This window comes from Watersipora subatra, chromosome 1 (assembly GCF_963576615.1).
Source record: "Watersipora subatra chromosome 1, tzWatSuba1.1, whole genome shotgun sequence".
Taxonomy (NCBI): domain Eukaryota; kingdom Metazoa; phylum Bryozoa; class Gymnolaemata; order Cheilostomatida; family Watersiporidae; genus Watersipora; species Watersipora subatra.
The window spans coordinates 55,693,939-55,710,349 of NC_088708.1; the positions used below are offsets into that span (position 1 = coordinate 55,693,939).

Sequence of the window (16,411 nt, forward strand, 5' to 3'; positions counted from 1 at the left end):
CAACTCGAAGTGGATATTGTTTTGACATGTGATTTTATCATAAGAAATGAAAGACCAATAAAAGGCACAATATAACACTTCGGGTTCTTCCAAAAAGCCTTTATCAAATATAGATGCTCACTACTTCACAGTTTCGTTTCAGCTTGGTCTAGTCATCTAGTCATAATGTGATCATGTGACCAATATATCTCGCCAATTGGCGCGAACAATTTCTGCAGCATTTTCGATCATCACAGGTCACCAACAGGCTCTTCATGTTTATCAGAGGATGATATGGACCCCCTCGAGCTAAGGTTAGAAAATTAAACTGTATTTTAGGTTAGTTTTTGAGATGGCAGTGTTTAAAGTTACAGCATTACAATGATAATGAAATAAACGTGTAAGGACAATAGACATGGTTATATTTAATGCAGGAAATGTGTTTTTGACAATTTTTCAACGAATGAGGCTGCATGAAAGTGTAAACAGAAGCACATTGTGTTCAACTACGTCACATTTGAGCCGTTTTGAAAGGGATTCCAACCTACGGCGTTTTTGAGATGGCTGCGATTAAAGCACATAAATTACATAATTTTTTATTGTATATTTCAATACATCAGAGTCTTGACTTTCGAATGAGCTATTGTTTGCCATGGTGAGACAGACATTGGTTGGTGTTTATAGGATTTCCCCAGAGCTCTACCGCGAAACAGTTTACTGGCATAGTCTCGAAAATTGTGACGTCACAATTCTCATATTCGTTGTTGTGTGCTCTTACCGCTTATTTATCAACTACGAAAGTGACGATAATGACGCTAGTGGCAGACGAAGGTAGGACAACTCCAGAGAACGAATGAAGATGACAAAGGAATCAGTGTCATTAGTTCTCCATGTACATATTATTTCTATGATAAGTACCTCAGACTCCAAGAACCATACTATATTTTCCCGATGATATTATGCACTAGCTCTTTATTTTTAATGCGATGTTAAGGGTGACGACTGAGACTAATTAATTTCAAGCATTGCGTGATCTCGCGAAAGCGCGATTGACATTTAGTCCTAGGGCCACGCAACCGCAGGTCATAATTTAATCGATGTGATTTCATTACCTTCATCAACGACAGTACATTTATTGAAGCATAATTAATTAACCCAGAACATGTGTTTGTATTGGTCGGCGTTAGCACGATCGCGGGCATTGTTGATTATCTAGAATCTTAGTTTATTATTAGCGCTCTCCGGGTTTAACAGCACCGATTGTCACAGACAAACGCAGCCTCAATGGCAGCGAAAGGGATCGACGACCTAAGGCTAATTGAAAATTATGACACCACATTTTGAGTACCTGAACCAAGTGTTTTTTTTGCAGGACATACTTTTGACACCCCGTTTTTCATAGGTCTATTATTCTTTGTGTATTGAATATAGGCTCATTCGAAAGCCAAGACTCTGATGTATTAAAATATATAATAAAAAAATTATGTAATTTATGAGCTTTAACTGTTCGTTTTTAAGCTTTTAAGAGCTTGTAATCAAATTTCCACATATTTTGAACCTACGACACAGCAGATTAAGGCATGGTTAACTTTTTGCTACAAAATAACTGAAATGGGAATTTTGTTGCAAGTCAATCTTGAACCATATCCTGAGATCCATGAGAGCTTCACAGAATCAGTAAAACATTGCCTTACACAGACATAAACCATCTACTTAGCCTGTGATTAGAATACATAACAAGTGAGTGTATCTAAGCTCACCAGATGTCTTAAATAAGATTGATCCAGCAGCAAGGGCTGCCGCAGTCTCTCCCATAACATCAGCCCCTCCACTCGTACTGGCTCCGGCACCCAGGACATAACTCGGCCTCGTGATGTTCTGCTCATCCATCTCCTCAGGTCTGCCCCAGTGAGCATGATCGATGGTGCCACTCCCAACCTGATCAAATGTGTTTATGAATATGTTTATTAATTGATTCGTGCTATAGAGTAAATAATATAGATGGTTGACAAAAACCAATATATTTATATATAATAATATATTTATATATAAAATATGTATATACATACATGGTACATATACATATATACACATGGTATATACATGATAATTATACATGATATATACATTATACACATGATATATACATGATATATGCATGAATAGCTGTGCTACCTGGCGTTTTATATAGGCGGTTGACAAAAATAAATATATTTATATATAATAGTATTTTTATATATACAAGATGTGCATATAAACCTAACAAACCAACCAGATATAGTGGTGGTGGACAAGGAGATCAAGAGGGCTACTATAATAGATAAAATAGCAGTACCCAATGACCACAATATAGCCAGCAGAGAAAAAGTAGAGGAATATCTCCCTCTTAGAGAAGAGATTGAAAAGTGCTGGGATGTAAGAACAACTGTAATTCCAGTAGTCATTGGGACACTGGGCGCAATAACACCAGTGCATAAAATGTGGCTTGCTCAGATACCGACAGCAATCAACTCAAGTGAGTTGCAAAAAAGTGCGCTATTGGGAACAGCTAAGATCTTGAGGCGAGTGCACAAACTACTAGGTCTCTAGTAGGTGACCCGAGTTAGAGCAGAAATTACCACCTCAACCGGGTTAACCGAGGTGAGAGACCAATTTTTTTACATGATATATATATACATACATGATATATACATTGCATACACATGATATACTCATGATATGTACATGATACATATACATGATATATATACATGATATGTATATACACATATATATATAATAGCCTTGCATGTTTATATATACAATGTATATGCACGAAGTTGGTTTGTTATTACAGTATAAACCAGAAAAAATCATAATAATCAATGTAACAATATAAGAAATAGCTTTAATACACTTTAATAGTTTTGTAAGCTATTTTGAGCAAACTTAGCTCAAGGTAAAATATAAGTTAAATGTGATTCAAGAAATATTCTGTATATTATCAGAGAAACAAACATGAAACTGTATTAGTTAAGTTGTCAAGTCACTTGCTGTCAAGGTTTTAGGAAGACTTCCGAAAAGAAAAATCTACAAAATAGCATTTTAATCCATGTCCGGCCTCAACAACAAAACATTAACCATGAAGAGTCAAAAAGTTGCTTATTTATTTTTATACTTGCGATTATAAACGATGAAAGCCTGCGTAATACGTATTATATTTTTATATTACTTTGGTAAGCCTGCGTTTTAGGCATAGATGCTTTTATATTGTACTAATAACCTTTTGAGAAAATAAACATTTTATAATAATTTGGAGGTTTTGTTCATGTTTAAACATTCCAGCTATACAAACATACAAGTGTAAACCTACATATAGTTCATAGATATACACTCGTTTCCTTTTTGCCATCAGCATAATGCTAGGAGTACTATATTCATGCTGTAATCTTGGAGTTGTCATTATATCTTGACAATGTTTGAAACAATAGATTTTTCAAGATTTTGTAGGAAGTCAAACTATTAGTTGATAAGTTTTAAATTTAATCAGCCCAAAGCCTTTTACAACTGTCCAAACATCTAATCTACAACTCAATCAAGTAAAACACTTACATTATTAATTCTAGCAGATAAATATTGAATACAAAATTTATAAAGTAGCTTTAGAAAGGTTTGTATTTAATAACAAAAAGTTAGTAGATTGTCAACCTAAAGAGCAATGGCCAATCTTAATGTTTTTATAAAACAATTCATTCAAACAGGAGGACTGAGCATCTTTTATTAACAAATTCATAGAAACCCTGTACATTAGCAAAGATACTTAACCGAATAAAAGCAGGTTTTGAGACAATTATATTGTAGAGGTACTTTTTGTACCACTCAATTTGGCCATATTTATATGAGAAGTAAAATTTGATATAATAGTAAAATATTCAGTTTTCAGTTTTGGCATGATGACTACATCGAAGTTGAATTTAAAATACCAAGCAATCTGCTACTGACATTGCGCTTTTCTGTAAAAAGGCGTGAGAAAATATGCTATCACTTTCCAAAAAACCTACAAACTTACTGTTAATAAAACTAAAAATAAGTCATTATTAGCTAAAAGAGACTGAACTTTTTTTCTAGAGCAAAAATATCAAATCTGTGTTCACTGAGGCTATCGGTTATTCATATCACATCTATGCTAACTGAGGCTGTCAGCTGTGTAAATGTTTCTGGAGGCACATAGAATAAGTGATTTACAGAAAAGAATTCCAAGACATAATCTAGCACCACATAATTGGTGCATAGCATCTATTCAGCTGTAGTTGGTAATTTAATGTCTCAGTGACTGCGTATGATTTAATAATAAGCAGAACGTATGACATCAAACGAAGCTAGCAGTCAAGCAAATCCGTAGCCTTGGCGAATAGCCTTGCACCTAGCTGCAAATCTAGCCTTACAAAAATGATATAAATGGTTGCCCTTCAATTATGTTTACATCCCTGCTCTTACCAATTGAAGAGGGGAAAGAGCACATTACATGTTGCAGATTGTGACTGTGTAAATGAGAACAGTTGGACTCGTTATATTGTCCAAGTATATACATGTACACGAAGACTACAGGTGCAAGCTTCTTTACCTTTGTGTTGGATTTATCAATTGTCGAACAGAAGCCATTTAGAAGCCTCAACTTTAGAGCATTCATAGCAATCAAGTAACAAGTAACTGTATTCAATATTTCTCTCAAGTGAAGTGTATCATCAATACTTATATTTATTTGTGAAGCCCATCGAAAAAAACTTTCTAAAGTTACAAGAGAATTGAGTTACACACAGACAGTCTAAAGACAAGCACGAAGTCCACTAGTTAGCGCCGGCCATAGACATAGATATATGCTGTTTGTTACTCTACCTGTGCGTAAAATCTATCCGTCAATCGATGGCACTTCATGAAGTAATCGAGTGGCCATTTAATTTGTCGAAGTCCCTCATCGTATTGTCCAATCATCTGGTAGGCATCGCCAAAAAATATCAAGCCGTGTAAAAGCATGGTCGTTGCTGCAGACATTGGTAACCCAAACTTTACGTGGTCACCAGCTGAAATCACCATTCCAAAACGATCATTAACAATCAACATATGGATTTTAATTGTGTAGTTAGTCATATGCATTAAACATATTACGAGATATGGTTTTGTTGTCCTGAGGCTAATCATGACTTCCTTAGAATAATATTTTTATTTGTTAAATTATATGAAACACGTCTGCAGTCTCAAGTTTCTATTTTAGTTCACGTATCTTTATTTAATATTTTTCAGTACTTTATGAAGATGTACCTCCTCTTACAATATGCAAGTACTTCTGCTTTTCTTTGCTATTCTCGGCAATTGTTAAAACTCAAAAAACTGATACATACATGTACATACATAAATATATACATGTATATACCTATGCATATACATTGTACTTAAGTATTAGGTACTTAGGTATGCATGTAACTGTCTCTCTGGAAAACGGGACTCAAACTTGTAACACCCAATTTATGATACAGACAGTTTACCAAATTTATCAATCTGATCAGCATATGAGATTGTAGAATAAACCTTACTATAATAAGAACCATTTTCCATGACTAAAAATCTTTCGGGTGTTGGAAGATCAGTAAGAGCAGACTGCGAGAGCTGCTTGTGTTACCTACGGTTTGCTTAATGTGAAATAGGAGGCCTACTGCAAGCGACATCCTTTTGAAACGCCTTTGCATAAGGACAATTGCTTTCAAAGAAATGTGTTTTTGGATTGTTCTTATGAAAGCTATGTAGCAATTTGTGTTGAAATGAAAAAAAGATTTCAAAGCAACGAAAATAAATTCTTGACAATTTTCCAATTGCATACCGACATGTAACAAAAAGCTGGTATTTAGCGACATATGACGTTTGTTAACAGCGAGTGGCTGGCATTATGAGACATGTGACAAATGATTTTTATCAGTTGACACATAGCATGCCACTTGCACCAAGCGGTAAATAGTGACTGACCTACATCAGGTGACATGTGACAAGTGATTTGTTTCAGTTGACACATTGTAGGCCACTTGTAACAGGCGGTACATAGTGACTGGCTTACATCAGGTGACATGTGACATATGAATTGTATTAGGTGACATATGACAATGGCTTATATGCATATCAAATGACATGACAACTAATTTGACCCAGGTCGCAAGTAGTGAATGACAGATTAAATGACATTTGGTCCAAGTGACTTGAATGCTATTGTGTGGCATGTGACATATGACCTACAGCAGATGAAATGCAGCATCCTAAAGCAGGTACTCCCTTAACAACCTATAAGCATTTGATGATGCATAATACAAAGTTTGAGTGACTGGCACACTAGGCTGTTTAAGCAAAAACTGACTAACCATCGTGCCAGCCTCCACTCAGGTCAAGACCAACATCACTGCCATCATTTTCTGATGAATCGCCTCTCCAGGCAATTCTGTTATCAGCAGGAAGAACGCCTGACCGTTGAGCCTCGTAGAAAAGGAAGGAGTACTCGATGGCCAAAGCATAGTTAGAGTCTACAGAAAATAATGACTGCTTTGCACAAAAGGGAAAATTTTTTTTTATAAATACTGAGCTCAAAAAACTAGTATATATAGATTTTATTGGAAGCCTATCTACATTATATACCAACCATAAGTAACTGTTGTTGTTGCTGGAGCGGTTGTAGTAGTTGTGGTAGTGGTGGTAGTTGTAGTAGTTGTAGGAGTGGTGGTAGTTGTGGCTGAGGTGGTAGTTGTGGGTGAGGTGGTAGTTGTGGGAGTGGTGGTAGTTGCAGGAGTGGTGGTAGTTGCAGGAGTGGTAGTGGTAGTTGTGGGAGTGGTGGTAGTCGCATATTCATAGGTTATTTCGAAGCACGGGGGCGAGACACTTACGCTGCCAATGTTAAATCTAAAATAGGTATAACTGTCTGATTATGTAATAACAACAGATGGGCAAAAAACAACTACATATTAGTAACATGCATAAAAACATGTTCTCATACTTACCTTCATGGAAACATTTCCATTTCCTGTTCACTTCAGACCAGTAAAGCTGGTCAATAAATCAGAATTGCGAGTATAAACCAATAGACCGTAATTAAACATGAAGATCTTGGAACACATAAACGATGAATGTTGCCAACTCTGACTCAAATTTTGCTCATAAAATGTACCAGCTTAACTGAGCTTATATGAGTTTAACCATGCTAAGCGGCAGATAATATGCTTGATTACCGGTTCAAACAGTTGATAGCCAGCTTTACAAAAAGTGCTAAAAAGCTAAGTGATGAGGTAAGCGGTTGTTCAATGATAAACTCTATCTGACCAATCAGAAAGCATAATATAAACCAATATGCAAGTATATTGTTTCTATGAACTATATATATAAACAAAATAAAACATATAAGCTAATATGAGGGTATATACGAGTTCTGTCCACTCACAGTTACATTTAAGATTTTTACAGTTTGCCTCCTTCGGAAAATATGAGAGTGAATATTGGTGCCAAAGATTGTCACTTGTGGCAGGCGCACTTTTTTGAGCAAACAATGCACTAATTGGTGACTGGAATTGTTTGGATTTGAATGAATTGAAAAACTTTAGTTCCGAGGCTTTGCTAACTAACTGTACAAGCATTAGAAACATAACTGAGTAAGTCATTTAAAACGAGTTGATGACAGATTTAACACTGTTAACAATGGTTTATCATAGCTGTCTCCAGCCTTTGTATTACTACCTGTAATATTAAAAAGTGTAATGCTTGCGTAAGGTTTGATTAGATGATATGATATCGGCTCACAGAATTACCTCAAACCTGTACTAGGTTATAAAACAATCTTCTCGGGCTGCTGGAATTCTCATGAATTGAAATTATCATCAGTAAAGATAATATATGCTCACGTATGAATGAATGATGCAAAATAAAAAGTGGCTTAACTATAATCGCTACTATTATATAAACTGTAAAACTTAATAAATATTATTAAATTTATCAACATCAAGTCAATAATATTGAATATTGTACTGGCAAATGGCGTTTAGTGCTAACAAAGCCAAAGAGAATCATAATGTTAGTCAAAATGAGTTGATGACAGCTTTAACACAGTTAACAGTCATTATAACTGTATTTAGTCTTTGTAATACTAACATTAGAAAGTGTAATGCTTGCTTAAGATTTGATTACACGATATCGACTCACAGAAATACCTCAAACCTGTACTAGGTTATAAAACAATCTCACAGATTGCTTGAATTCTCATGAATTGAAATTATCATCAGTAAAGATAATATATGCTCATGTATGAATGTTTGATGGAAAATGGAAAGTGGCTTAACTATAAACGTTACTATTATATAAACTTAAAACTTAATAAATGTTACTAAATATATTAACATAGATTTAATAATATTTAATATTGTACTGGCAAATGGTGTTCAGCGCTAACAAAGCCAAGGAGATTTGTTGGCACTGTTGACAAGTTACTATGGTAACAATACAATTATGATGGATTCGTGATAACAATAGTAAACAGATGAATTATTAAATTGATCTACTGTAGATGTTGGTGAATGGTCCGAATAGCAGAAATAAGCTTATCTGGAGTTGTCTATTCCTACATGGTTTAGACTGACATCTTTTGATGAATGCAATATGCAGAGAATGAAACATAGTAGTCTCTGCTTACTTGACAGTAAAATCCATACGAAATTTATCCCCTGCTGCCATTACTCCTTCTCCGTCCTTATTGGTCAAACTGTACACCTTATTGCTGAGCTTTGTTACAACAGCATCATTGGTCTGCAGAGAACTTACACATTACACTCAACTAGTGGTGAAGCTCTGTTACTATATACTAAGTTCTACAGAACTACTTTGTGCTGAGTAGATCTTACAACCTACCCAAGAACAGCTACACAATCAATTATCTAATCACTGCGTGACATAAACAAGTCACATTGAACTACATGTTACTTCTTAATGTACATTATCTGTTCATTATTAAAGTTTGACATTAGTTAACTTACCTACAAGACATTCATTTGCACAGTCATAACAAGTGACACTGTATACCTTCATGAACAGCACTTACAAGTCAGCACGTGCAAGTTACCAGCGCAGCCTTGACAACTGACCATATGCTAGTCACCAGAAAAGCAACCATCATTTCGGCCATTTTAATTCTTTTAACCTATGCCTACGATAGTTTTGTTAATACGGAGAACTGCAACTCTGAATTCTGGAACTACAAATATCACAATTTGGGTATACTTGTAGTTCTAGATATAAATAAATAGAGTGAGCTCACTCGTAAACGCTTGGTTCCGTGAGCGAATGTAAATGTAGCGTCCCATCCGACAATATCCTGTGGAATTGTGAGCTTTATCCTTCCATCATAGCTTGTGAAATAGATGCTACGGATAGCTATACTTCCATCACACCCATAGACTTGCTGAAATCACAAACATACAAAAACACGTGTGTAACAGAATACCTGGTTTAATAGGTACTTATTAGTGTTGGAAACCTTCAACTCCACACCTAACTTTAATTAAGTCGATAGTAAAGTCTTATATTATGATGATATGAATGACATTAGTACTTACTTGTATATTTACACTCAACCTATCCTTAATGTGTAAGCATGTTCAAGCTTATAAAATTAATTACATCAAATATGATTTGGCGTTGATGCTATTGTATGAAAATTCACATGAAAATAAAATAACTTCCTGAAAACTTATGATATGGTTGACAACGTTAATAACATCTGCATGCCACCCTATCAACAAACAGACTGTTTAACCAATTCACATCTCTACTGGAACAACATGAAAAACTTTCGATAAATTCTGTTTAAAAACTAAAGTAAAAATTATTTGCAAAATAGTAGCACAACAAAACTAGAGCCCAAATGATTTTTTCCATTCCAATAATTAAACTAAACTATGGTATATAATTACCATGACTCCGTTCACAGCTATCCAGACAACAGCAAACAGCAAATACTTCTGCACCCTGTCCATCGTGTGGCGAGGCAGACAGCAAACTCTAAACATCATACGATGCCACAGCTATTTGTACCTTATAGCATGAACGTCGCCAAGATAAGTCTTTCAAACCTTTCGAGGGTGTGGGTAGATATGAAGGGAAGCATTTGTCTTGCTTCATTGAGTTTGTAAAGAACATCAAACACGAATTTACGTCACAGCCTTTTATGGCGTCATAATCCTCTATAAATGATGCTTATTTGTGTATTTTTACAAAGTCCTATAGTAACAAATCTTAGAAAATTGTTATTTTGCCATTTTATTTACGTAATCAAGAAATAATCATTTCTCACTTGAAACGTGAAAAGTAGGCAATGTGCACGTACATATGCATTAAAGTCATAGTAAAACTAATAATAGATAGACACCTGTTAACTTGTGGCAATATAATGTATTAAAGACCAGATTAGGAAAGCTCTGTAGTAGTTCATACAGGTCTATCAGCAGGCCGTCATAGCATCATTATTGACCTTGATAATTATATTTACCCTAGACAACTTAACATCAGAGGGCTTTATGTATATCAGCAATACTAATTTGAATCTATAGTCAGTGAGATTACAAACATATACTTTTAATGTGGTGCACTTAACATAGGCTAACTACGGAGTACAGCTAAAGTACAGCCGTAGTTTGTACAGACTGGTACTCTTCATTGCGCTAGCTGCAACATTTGTTTTAGCAGACCATGGATTGCTGCCCAGTTTATGGTCAGCCTTAGCGGAGAATCATGTTTTGATTTTTGTCTAGTGAACCAAGTTGAGGTAAATAATAGGTAAGTTTTATTTTATTCTCCTTTGTTTTGTCGCTATTTTTGTTTTTAGATTTTATACCAATAAGTTGCACACTTGGAAATTGTTGAATATTGCTATTTTGGTCTTGATGATGTCATGAATATGATAAATTAAAATCAAAACATACATCAATGAATACCTTCTAAGACTCATTTCTCTATTATAATAGTATAACTATAGTTAACTTTAGAGGTGAATAACTATAATCATTTAACTCAAAAATGTTATTATCAAAGAGTTGGGGTGCCTGCTGATTAACTGTATTGCCAGGTTTAAGTAAATTTTTTTGCTATTTTAGTTTAATAAGGTGAACTGGGGGACACATGCATAAAAAGGAGAACTGGGGGATACACATGCATAATAAGGTGAACTGAGGGATACACATGCACAATAAGGTGAACTGAGGGTACACATGCATAAAAAGGAGAACTGGGGGATACACATGCATAATAATGTGAACTGAGAGATACATATGCATAGTAAGGTGAATTGAGGGATACACATGCATAATAAGGTGAACTGGGAAAAACACATGCATAAAAAGGAGAACTGGGGGATATACATGCATAATAATGTGAACTGAGAGATACATATGCATAGTAAGGTGAATTGAGGGATACGCATGCATAATAAGGTGAACTGAGGGATACACATGCATAATAAAGTGAACTGAGGATACACATGCATAATAAGGTGAACTGAGGGATACACATGCATAAAAAGGTGAACTGGGGGATATACACAGATAACAAGGTGAATTGGGGAACACGTCAAGGAAACTGACAAAGCAACTCGCTAGCCGCTGAACTTATCTTATATAGAAATAGGTTATATCTTAGTAAGAAAGATGGAGGCAGGGGTTAAAAAGCGAAAACTAAACAGTGAAGAAAGAACAGAGCATGAAAGTCTATGCAGCCTCAATGGGCATCACAAGTAAATTACTAGATGAATTTCACTCGATTATTGTGGCAATAGAACCACACACTGGCAAAGAATCTGACTAGCACACCAAAGCTTTTCATGGTGCAAGCCACTGACAATTATCTGATGTTGGCGACCTACATCGACTCGTTAACTATAGTCTTATTAGAGTTAACTAAAACCAATAGATTAGCAAAAACAGATATATGGAACCAGTCACTTGTGGTGAGTATGTAATATCTCCATCCAGCCCGCAGTTGTACTAGATACAAATATGTGATTCAGTTTGGTTCAAGAAGACAGATCTACCAGATCACCTTAAACCACTCATATTTTAAACCTCAAGCAGATGCTCCTTCGTTACATTAATGCCACAATAGTCTCACATTGAATACCTCAAGTTTACTTTCCTAGAGCAAAGCCCAAAAAGTGTTTGCATGATTATTAAAAGACTGCAAAACCTTTTTATACGCTCAAACACAACATTCTCTCATCTCTCTAATCCTGGTGACAAATCTGTCACTGCTAGTTATTTTCTATTAACAGCTACAAATTCTGTCAGCTAGTCAAACACAAGGGAGACAAATCTGAATATTATCAATAGTTATATAACCATTGTGGACCATAGTTATTAACCAATTGAATAATTGTGGTTATTATAATCGCCTTCATCTCGGATTAGAATAACAATTGGCACAGATTCGCAGGCTTTATGATCATCTTATTGCGGAACTGGTATGGTCTACAAATTGACTGCATAGCTCTTGTTACATGCAGACATAATCCTATCAGTGGACAAACATGATCTCTACCAGCTGCCAAAACGGATCCATGTCGGCATGTGCTCATGGAGTTGTCATATCTTAATAGATTTCAAGTTCATTCCTAAAAATCATCCTAAATTTATTCAAATAATAGCAGGTCAGATGTTGAACCAATTTTCTTTAGAAAACATAATGCATTATTTGCCTGAATCTTTCAAACATATTGACCCAATCAGTGTTCAAGACGGTGATGACATAGTAAAGGGAGGTTGATTAATGAGCATGCAGTTTGGTACACAAAAAGTTACCATGTTTTGTAATAGTAGACCATAACTTACCATAACTTCCTGGATAGCTATTAGAGCACACCTTGAAGTATGAATGTCTATTTACCTGTATAGGTCTGTCATGGTATAGTTATTCTGATGAAGAGACACACGTAGTCCGATCTTCATCTCTAGGGATAATAGAAGACAACTTCATATTCAAAACCATAGCTCCTTGGAGTAGTTCAAAGTTGGCTTGAAGTTAAACTTGCTCAGCAATTTCACTCAATTAGGTATAGCGATGGCTTTAATTTTTCTGTCACTGTTTTCCTTTTTTTATTGAATAACTTACCGAAAGAATATAAAAAAATTTCTATTTAGTCACCAATACTCAACAGCAACTTTTTAATGTAAGACCAAATTTTAGTGAGCTTTTAATATATCACAAAACAACTACCTGCAAAATTAAGAATTGCTTTTTCTTCCACTTTCTTTATCACCAGGAAAAGACAACTTGCCGCATCGTATTTTGCTATAGCTTGTTGGATATCTATGAACGTTAGTTTTAATGTTAATTACGTTAGTTACTAATGTTTTAATAGTCATCCATTTCAAGTGTTTAGTAAATGAATCACAAAATTCCTCACTATTTAATCTTTAAGTTCATCAAATCGATAATAGAATCTACATAAAATTCTATAGAAAAGTCAGGTGTAAGCAAGTCCAACTGATGCTGTTATGACAAATTTAAAGCGAGGTTTGGATAAGATAGTCAAGGCAAGACAACTACTACATAATTTAGCCAAGAATTTATTTCTTAAACAAGTTTTTCTAGAAATAACACTGTTAGGTACTTACAAGGATAGGACAGAAAATGGATAATAACCAAATGTTTATCACTTCGAAATATTTCCAAGTCGGTTGATATACTGAAATGATTATTAAACAAATAACTTTACAGGTACTTTAATTTACCACCAGCAAACTTGTGAGAGACACTCCTATAAATAATAGATATGAGGACGCTAACAGTCTTGAAACTTTCTATATCCGATATTTTCGCATAATAATTTCTATTATTACTGATTCTTAAGTAGTTGTAGTTTATTGCAATCGCTTGTGTTGGTTATTTACTTCTGTATAATATTCTGCTATAAATGCATCAGAAGTTATTAAGCTTATAACTTATCAGTTTTTATTACTATTTGATTAAATAATATTAAAATAAACATGTGGACTTTTATAATTTGAGCTGATCTATAAACACAATATTTCTAGACTTGTTAGTTTTGTCATTATTTGAGTTGTTGTAGAGACAGAAAGTTAAATAAAATTTTTAACATTCCAGTTATGAAAGCTAAAGGTAGTTTTTGCCTTTTTGTTTGAACAGAAAACTCCTACAAGAATAATTTAAATGCACATTTAATTAAGCTTTTAGCTTTTAGTCACAGTCTTTATAAAACTAAATTCACATAATCAAGTGTAGCACAAAGTACATACATGGTAATCCTGGAGATGTTGGGTTGAGGTGATATATGGCTGTATAGAGGTATACTGGGTTGAGGTGATACAATGTTATATAGAGATATACTGAGTTGAGGTGATACACTGTTGTATAGAGACATACTGAGTTGAGGTGATATACTGTCATAGAGATATGCTGGGTTGAGGTGATATACTGTTATATAGAGATATTCTTGTTGAGGTGATATACTGTTATATAGAGATATACTGAGTTGAGGTGATATAATGTTATATAGAGATATATTGGGTTGAGGTGATACACTGTTGTATAGAGATATACTGGGTTGGGGTGATATACTATTGTAAAAAGATATGTTGAGTTAAAAAATGTTCTATTATACTCACAAAACTGACTAGCAATAATTTGTTGTACAGGCTATTCTACACACCATCAGCATTTCTTTACCAATATTTGGCTATCAAACAAAAATACTGCTGAACCATTGTCTCGTTTGATTTCATCAGCCACAGAAAATGCGTGATAATAAATCGACTAAGCATGATCAATGCTAAAGAAGTACAGTGATAATGGGAAATGAAAGGACAAACCTGCGGAGAGTTGCCGGCTTATTCTTTATAAAACTAAATTCTGTACAGTGCCAGTACCATAGGTGAACTGATTTTATTTTTATATAAATACTAGCTCTGCTACCTGGCGTTGCCAGGTATTAAAACTCAGCCTATAAACAATTAGAAGTAATGAGAGTTGCCTGCCACTTGCTATCAGCCTGGCACAATGCTGATGGAGAATTTGAGTAAGCTTGCTAATAAGAGCTATGCCTCTCATGACGTTATGCCATGACTACGTCGTGATGGATAGCGGTAGCGTATTTACTCTCATATAGCAATATATCACCTAATGTGTCTACAAAGCTCACTTGTGGCTGACTTGGTATGGTGCTGGACTGGTAAACGGGAGCCTCCGAGATCAAATCTTCTGTGATACGGTTTATTAATACCAAGATTTTAATAGCTATAGCTAGAACTACATACATAGTTATACACACAAACTTTGAAAAAAATATATAGATATATGTTATAGCTTTTAGTGCATAGGAACTTGTAGAACTAGTTTGCATGATGATGTGTACTCTATACAAGATAAACAACATGGTTCCTCTTTTCAATGCTTTTGTAAAGCGAGACTGGCATAAATTCAAAACATTCCTGTATTATATTTTAAACATTCTAAACATCTTAAACGTTGTAAACATTGTAAACACTGTAAACATTGTAATCATTGTAAACATTTTATGTTCTGTAAAGGTTGGATGCATAGCAGAAAACCTGGCAGTTTGTTATAGGTGTTGTGAGAATCACTCCCTAGCGATTGCAATTAATCATCACAATTTCAAGTCATCGATCTCAAATGACATTGGACTTAGGTGCCTGTAATGATTTTTCAGCACTAGCATAGATTCCACTGTGCTACAAAAAACTACAACTTTACGGCAAAGGCACTGGCTATACTTGTCATCTTTCTTCATCCGACCACCTTTCTGTGTCCCTTTTCCTTTTACTTCCCATTTTTTGCCGCTTTCTTCTCCTTTTTTTCTCATTCCTTCCTACCCTCTCCCTTCCTCCTTCCTTTCTCTTTCTATCACCCACTGCACCTCCTATACCCATTTCCTTCCTTTAAATCACCTACCACTCTGTTGTCTCTATTTCCTCTCTCTTAGGTTCTAAATACCAATAGCCAACTACAGCCACAGTGTTAGGGATTTAAAAAGGATTCAGTCCTCCCTTTTTAAAGGGTTATAAAAAGTGAATTATTTTAATAATAATCAAAAATTTGTGGAGTGTGGATTTGCTCTACACAAAACTATTATGTAAACAAATTTAGTTTTAAAGCACAAATGATAAGAAGCACACATATTCAAGTCTAGCACAAAGTACATACATGTACATGGTAATCCTGGAGATGCTGGGTTGAGATTATATATGGCTGTATAAAGGTATTATACTAGGTTGAGGTGATATATTGTTATTTAGAGATATACTGGTTAAGGTAATATACTGTTATAGAGATATACTGAGTTGAGGTGATATACTGTCATAGAAAGACGCTGGGTTGAGGTTATATAATGTTATATAGAGATATACTGAGT

General features: G+C 34.8%; 1 protein-coding gene across 1 annotated transcript in view; it reads right to left on the minus strand.

The window, feature by feature from the left end:
- Window positions 1–10,031, minus strand: part of LOC137405339 (uncharacterized) — a 51,360-nt gene extending 41,329 nt beyond the window's left edge. The window contains exons 1-7 of the mRNA XM_068091572.1: window positions 9,948–10,031; window positions 9,293–9,436; window positions 8,672–8,784; window positions 6,625–6,894; window positions 6,363–6,589; window positions 4,855–5,039; window positions 1,740–1,917 (exon numbers count right to left, since the gene is read on the minus strand). Coding sequence (XP_067947673.1) covers window positions 1,740–1,917; window positions 4,855–5,039; window positions 6,363–6,589; window positions 6,625–6,894; window positions 8,672–8,784; window positions 9,293–9,436; window positions 9,948–10,010 — 1,180 coding nt within the window. The 5' untranslated portion in view covers window positions 10,011–10,031. The remainder of the gene's footprint in view (window positions 1–1,739; window positions 1,918–4,854; window positions 5,040–6,362; window positions 6,590–6,624; window positions 6,895–8,671; window positions 8,785–9,292; window positions 9,437–9,947) is intronic.
- Between the last annotated feature and the right edge of the window lie 6,380 nt (window positions 10,032–16,411).